Source organism: Sipha flava, unplaced genomic scaffold (assembly GCF_003268045.1).
Source record: "Sipha flava isolate LNK unplaced genomic scaffold, YSA_version1 259_pilon_pilon, whole genome shotgun sequence".
Classification (NCBI taxonomy): domain Eukaryota; kingdom Metazoa; phylum Arthropoda; class Insecta; order Hemiptera; family Aphididae; genus Sipha; species Sipha flava.
The window spans coordinates 464997-471980 of NW_020272920.1; the positions used below are offsets into that span (position 1 = coordinate 464997).

At 27.9% G+C, this 6984-nt stretch overlaps 1 protein-coding gene across 1 annotated transcript; it reads right to left on the bottom strand.

The window, feature by feature from the left end:
- Positions 1-938: 938 nt before the first annotated feature.
- On the bottom strand, positions 939-5598 carry LOC112684962 (28S ribosomal protein S29, mitochondrial). Its single transcript, XM_025556708.1, has 8 exons — positions 5353-5598; positions 4269-4482; positions 4095-4187; positions 3893-4032; positions 3148-3308; positions 1770-1911; positions 1595-1687; positions 939-1190 (listed from the first exon to the last, which is right to left on the bottom strand). Exons 1-8 carry the CDS (start codon positions 5452-5454, stop codon positions 1005-1007), a joined length of 1131 nt encoding a protein of 376 aa, XP_025412493.1. The 5' UTR covers positions 5455-5598; the 3' UTR covers positions 939-1004.
- Positions 5599-6984: the final 1386 nt, after the last annotated feature.

The window sequence follows — 6984 nt, forward strand, 5'->3', positions numbered from 1 at the left end:
TCTTACAATTAATTTTCTAAGCATATAAGTATATCCTTAAATTTTCAGTTTTTACTATCCAAGAGAGTAAACTTAACTTTATAAAACTCTTTATGGTTATTATAATTCATATAAATTGTCAATATTATTAGGGCTTTTTGATGGTAAGCAATCAACGATTAATTTTAATTCAGATATTATTTCCTGAAAAGCATAAATGTAACCACCTACTGAAAAGTTACAAATTCCAAGTGTTATGTGGTTTTCTGAATTAATAAGGGATGTGTGGTGAAACATGACATTTTCTATAAAAAACCAATAATGGTTAACAATACGAACAGCTTTTACTAAATTGTCACTTAAAATTTTGAATATTAATAACAGTGCTTACAGTGTTCATGTGTATAATTAAAAAAACAGAAATATACATAACAGTCGGATAGTAACATTTAAATACCGAATGTTAAAACAAAATTAGAATTATCAAAATAAATTAAAATTAAAACATGCGAACTCTAAAATCTAGAATTCTCAATAGTTGTTTATATGGTCATGATATGGAATTATATTTCATTTAGTATTTACAGTTGATACGCTACGCATTCCAAGGGAACCAAAATATCAAAAGCATGGACAATTTTGTCTCATTAATTTTATGTTTTGAAATGCACAGTACATAAGAAAACTACATTGCACTGTATTCTTTTGATTATTACTAAAAACCTATTTGGGTTTGCTGTAAAAAACTATGATGATGTATGAGAATTAACTTTTTTTGTTAATTAAACTGTTATAAAATGCTAAAAAATAACTTATCTAGAAGTATGGTAATATATATATATATTTTCTTTTGACAAGGATACTAAATTAGCAATAATTAAAGACAGTTTAAAAATGTCTAATTAGTTTATTTTTCAATACAACAATATTTTTAATTTTAATTCAAAATTTTATTTTATTGAAAATTTAAATCAAAAAATCTACCATACTTAAATAATAACAAGACAATGATTAAATACACACGTTTACAATGAAGCACATCTTGCCATCAATTCAGCTGGTAATCTAGAAGTCAAGAACTCTAGTTCTTTTCTGCCACCGGTTTTTTGAAGCCATCTTTTTTCTTCATAATAATCTAACATGTTATTAAATTCTGTGGTAGTCAGTTCAGGGACCATCACTGGAATGAATGGATCTATGTGTTCAAATCCCTGAAAAAATATGGTAAAACTATAAGTCATAATTTTATCTTGAACAAAGATTGAGTTAGTTTTCAAAAAATATTTCCTTAACAGTAAAATGAAATAAAATGTTTTCTAACTTCTGACTAAAATTCCAAGCAATATCATGAATATCTATAATGTATTTAAGTATCTATAAAATAGATTTACAAAAAAATTATATTTTGATTGTTAAATTTAATAATTTTTAATTAAAGTATAGCTACCAGATAAAAATAGTTTTTATTGGAGTGCTTTCTTTGTGTCAATTATTTTTAATTTCATCACTTCATAAATATTAATACATTATCAATTTTCAATGAAAAAATATTTCATTTTCCTCTTTAAAAGAAGCTTAATTGATGTTTTCAGTTTCAAAATAATAAAGGACTTACTTGTCGACCACAGAGGTAAATTGGTAAATGGGACTCTCTTTTTGTATTTAATGCTGCTCTAGGTGATGTGACCATAACTACCGCACCATTGTTCTATAATAAATATATTTAAAATAATACTATTAAAACAATGTACATAGAATTAAATAGATAATAAATAAGATTGGCACATTACCCAATCAGAAAGGACAGCTGATAACCCTGTCTGTACCATAGAAATTTGTTGAGGAGTTACTCTAACTCTATCTTCGGTTTTCAAATCCGTTTTTTCATTGAAAAATGCATTAAATCCATCTACTGCCACTAACATTTTACATCTAAATAAGTAATAATTAAGTTAATATATCATATTAAGAATATTGTATTGAATTTGATCTGAAAACAAAATTTAGCTTTAAGAAAATAATAAAATAACAAAAATTAGGAACTGTTTAATAGTCGTAAGATTTTAATTTGAAACCAGACATCAAATAAACATATCCTTATACCGTCAATCAGGGTCACTTGAAACTTAAAAATGAATTGGAACAATTATGTTATTTTTTGATAACAGTATTTTTAATTGTCCTACTACCTTAATTTCTTAATAACAATTTTTAACATAAACGTGGATTATTTATATATATTTAATCATTGGTAATAGGTAATACTTATTCATTTTAAATACATATATTTAGCAAAGAATAACATTTTCAATTTTTATAAAACAGAACTTTAGTCTTACAAGTATTTTTTATTTTTTAGGTAAATGCTAAACAAACACTGTCCAATTAAAAAAATATTTAAATTTAAGTTTCAAATAAATTAAAATTGTAGGTATGTTAAATTTTGATTTTCTAAAATATAAAAATAATAATTGTAAAAAAGGATGATATAACCAGGACTCATACTTTCTAGCATTTGAATATTTTTTTTAGATGTTCTAGAGATACCTATGTGAGCTATACATTTGGTTCAGATGACTAAGAAGCTAAATACGAAATTTTATGTTGCATAATTTCGCATATTTCAAAATATAATTGCTATTTTGCTTTTTTTTAATATTTTTCAATTCGTAGCCTTTAAAATATTTTTTCTTAGAAATAACAAATATCTAATTAGGTTTAGTAGTATTAATTATACATATTAATTCATGTTAATTAACTAATTTTTCTTCATATAATATAAGTTATATATTTATTTAGATCATATAGTGATGTGAGTGATCATATGTTTTTTTAATGAGGAAAATTTTTATTTTATACATAATATTTTTTTCCGCATATTTTAGTATTTTTAGTGCATATTTAAACTATTTCAACAAATTTTTTTAGAACTATAAATCATAAGCCCTGATAATAACAAATCATTTTAGGGCATCAATCATAATTAGGAACACGTTTCTAGCAAATACAATCAAATCCAAGTCATTGTTTTAATTTTAACACAGTACTGATATTTATAATGAAATGAAATACTAAACATAAATAATAATAATATTAATATTTCATTGTTTAACATTTTCATCATAATGACTAAGATAAAACCAAAGTTTATTAATGCAGCAGACTTACTTATTATTTGAACAGTGAGCTTTTAGCTCATTCAATAGTATATCCATACAGTCACATGCATATTTTGCTCTATTGATACCATGTGTAATCAATTCATTTAATATGGTTCCTTTAGGCGTAGTTTCTCGTATACTCCAAACATAATCTTGACTTGTTGTGAGCTAAAGCAAAAAAATAATTAAAAATATATCAGAACTGTAATTATAAATTCTAATTTTCAAAATATATTAGAATTATTAGCAACTTAACAGTCTTCTAAAAGATAATTATTAGAAAACTATAATACGATATAGTTACAAAATTGACTGCAAGTTTAGTATGAAATGAACTCTGTGCACAATATTGTATGTGGCATTGTTTGAAATAAATATTTAAATATCTATTTAAAATATAATAACCATAGTTAGGTTCAATAGTTAAATTCAGTTTTAAATACTTTCCAAATATCTATTTTAGAATGGAACTATGTTTTGAATTTGAATATGTTATTTGTAATTCACAACTATAATTTTACAACAACGAAAAATGTATAATATTGATGTCATAGAATATCAATTATATGTCTAGGTAATTATATAAGTTAACTTATGAAACAAGTTTTTTAGATTTTCAAAGTTAGTTTTAGGTAATGGCATTGACTATAAATACACAGTGTTGTTGGTAGACTTAATATTTTTGCCCTATACTATATATTATTTTCAATATACCTATTATGATTCCCATTGTACTTTGAAAAGATACTTACATTGAGTTCATTTAATAAAACTTCATTTTGATGTTTGAAATGTTTTAACCATTGAGCTGCAATAAGAGGTATGTCGGCTAATCCATTTTTGGTAGTTGACCAGTTTACTTCTTTCCTATCATATTTAAGCCATATGGGAACTAAAAAAAAAAAATAATGTATAAAAAATAATTAACAGAAAAATTGTTAAGCATAATTTTACCATATGGGATATGATACAAAATGAATTTAGAGTTGTGAGCATAATGAAGTATATGAGCAAGACTGAGAGATTTGCCACTACCAGTTTGACCATCTATAAATAAACATAAGGAAATTACCTATCTATTTTATTTTGAATATATTTGATTATTTAGAAATAATTTTTAAAGCATACATAATAGATATCTGATGACTGGTTTTTGGTAATCAGCCAATTTTAATCCTCTTATAACTTCTAATGCTGGTTTTCGCACCATCAATGCAGTTTCAGCAAACATTTGGGTTTGTTCAGTGAAAGGCTTTGGTAAACCACCCATTTGAAATAAACTAGTTATTGTCTTAGGATCAATGGTGTAAAATTTTGATTCATCATGATGATCATGATCTGCCTAAAAAATTCAAATATTACATTAAATAGTAAAAACAAAATTAATATCTCGAACAAAAAAATGCCTAATATACTAATTGTTTCAATGATTATTGTTAAAAAATATAGTTAGTAGTCATATAAATTGTTATATTTGGAAATCAAATACAATAAACAATTCTAAAACTAAATTTCATGTTCTTCAATAAGTTACTATGATAATTAGTTCAATGGTATGGAGTTGAGTTAAAAGCAATATATTATCATTGTTATTACTGGCGTCGATCAGAACATTATAATTAATATAAATTTGAAAGAAGTAATAGATTAAATATTGCAATTTAAAAATAGTTATTTAATAATTAATTTAACAGTTGATGTTTATATTACATAATGACATGGGAGTTTGTCAAAAATAGTAAATATTACGTTAAATATTGGTTTTCCTATTTTCAAAGATAAATGTAAGATTCAAAAAAGTAGAATCTCATATTGATAACTAAGGTTATAAGCGATTCGTAACATTCTGTTGCACCAAGGGTACCACAAAAAGAAACACCAATATAAATGTCACGACTAACATTTGTTAACTGCTTGGATTACAAAATTACAGGAATTAAAATTAGTATTAACAGTGGGTTATTTCTTTCTTCTTTAGAAAATACAATCGCGGTTCAGAGGGCATAGTCTGCCAGAAGCATGTTTTTGTTTTTAACGTGCTCTGTAAGAATACACCCATTTCACCCATTTGGACCGATTGCAAATTCAAGAGTACCGATTCGGTCGTCGACCGGAATTCGGAACGCCGAGCGGGAACAATGTCTCGGACAACGTCTGCAATATGCAAGGACAGTGGTGGGGAAAGGAAGAAAAATCATTAAAACATTCAAACCGGGTTCGTCTTGTCCGTGCGTGCGGCCGTCGGTATCTGATACTGCGCTTCTTGCTTAATCGCCGCCGTCGCGTAATTACACACCCGTCTGTACGCCCTCATGCCGGTCCGTCTTTCGAATCCTAACGCCCGAGTAGGTGACACAGACCAGAGAACGGCTCGTTTGCACGCGTCGGCGAGGTTTCACCTACGGACGAGACAGCACTCGCGATAACACGAGACGGAAACAAATTGAGATAATGCGATGCCGTGATAACGAATCGTTGCTGGTCGAACGGACCCGTGATAGCAATAACTTATATTCCCTCACCGTTCACAGTAGGGATGGGAAGTTTCGTTCAGTTGAGTGAACTAGTTCGTTCGTTCATCGTTCACTTAATTGAACTAGTTCACTGAACGATACACGGCTTATGTAATGTATATCTCGTAGTTCTGTTTAATTGGGAATGGGAAATTGGGAACTTGAAGTTTCGTTCAGTTAGATATAGTAGTTCGTTCGTTCATCGTTCACTGAACGATACACGATTGACTGAATTAAAGGTGTGTCGTTCGCGAACGAACGGGTTATCGTTCGTCCGATTTAATTATTCTTATCGTTCGTTCGTTCATCGTTCGCCATCATAAATTCATAAATATTGTAGTGGTATGATTGCATGATTGCACTGTTCAAAACTTTGATAGTTCAAAATTAATAAATCGTTCTCGATTGAACGATTTAATTATTCTTATCGTTCGTTTGTTCATCATTCGTTCATCAACCAATCGTTCATTGAACTAGGTCGTTCATGAACGACACATCCCTAGTTCACAGCACTCCATACCTTTTCCACTTATATACCACATCTTTACACACTTATATTAAATTAGTTATTTTTTTTTAGCAAAATATTCTTTAAAAATAGTTTATATGACAAAACAACGTTTTTCGGGTCAGCTAGTAATATAATAATAATTTAGTCAACAAATAAATACAGTTCGAATTTGAGTTCTGGCCACTTGCAAATTGTTTGTTAAGAATTCACTAATCGAAGGTTATCAAACATTACCTATAATAGAATATCCAAGGCAACGATAAAGTCATATCAACTAAAATATATAATTTACAAATTTTGGACTTAAACAGAAATCGTAAGACGCTGTTCGTGTGATTTATATTGTATGGTTTATTTGTATGGTTTTATATTCAGTTTGGTTTATCATGTAATATATTAATTCACAGGAATTCGGTCGAAATGCAATCATCCAAGAATGTTTCGAACAAACCAATCCTAAAACGTAAAACGAAGACACTGATGGACCAAACGCTGAAGAAGAAAGTATAGTGCAATTGATAGGGACGTACGATGAGATATCGTATTTTACATAATGCACGATGATTGTGATTTAGGTTTCTCGTAAAATGACAGAATTGAAAACGAATGGAAGCGACAATAAGCTTCCAGTGCTTTTGAAACGAAACGAAACAGCGATGAGAAACAAATATGTTAAAATATATGCTGAATGCACTTTATATGAAAATAACATTTTTTTTTTTCAATTTTTTCATTTATAACGATTTAGGTCGCTCATAAAATGAGTCAAGCGATATTGAAGTTGAGTATCGCAACGTTCAAAAGTGCTGTGAAAAGAAAG

Bases quoted from the DNA above. Each gene is read 5' to 3' on its own strand.
- LOC112684962 (XM_025556708.1), bottom strand. From the start codon at position 5,454: ATGAGGGCGTACAGACGGGTGTGTAATTACGCGACGGCGGCGATTAAG. The intron at 4,188-4,268 runs GTATGCTTTAAA...GTTTATTTATAG, and splicing joins AGTCATCAGATATCTATTAT to ATGGTCAAACTGGTAGTGGC. The intron at 4,033-4,094 runs GTAAAATTATGC...TTTTTTTTTTAG, and splicing joins TTTGTATCATATCCCATATG to TTCCCATATGGCTTAAATAT.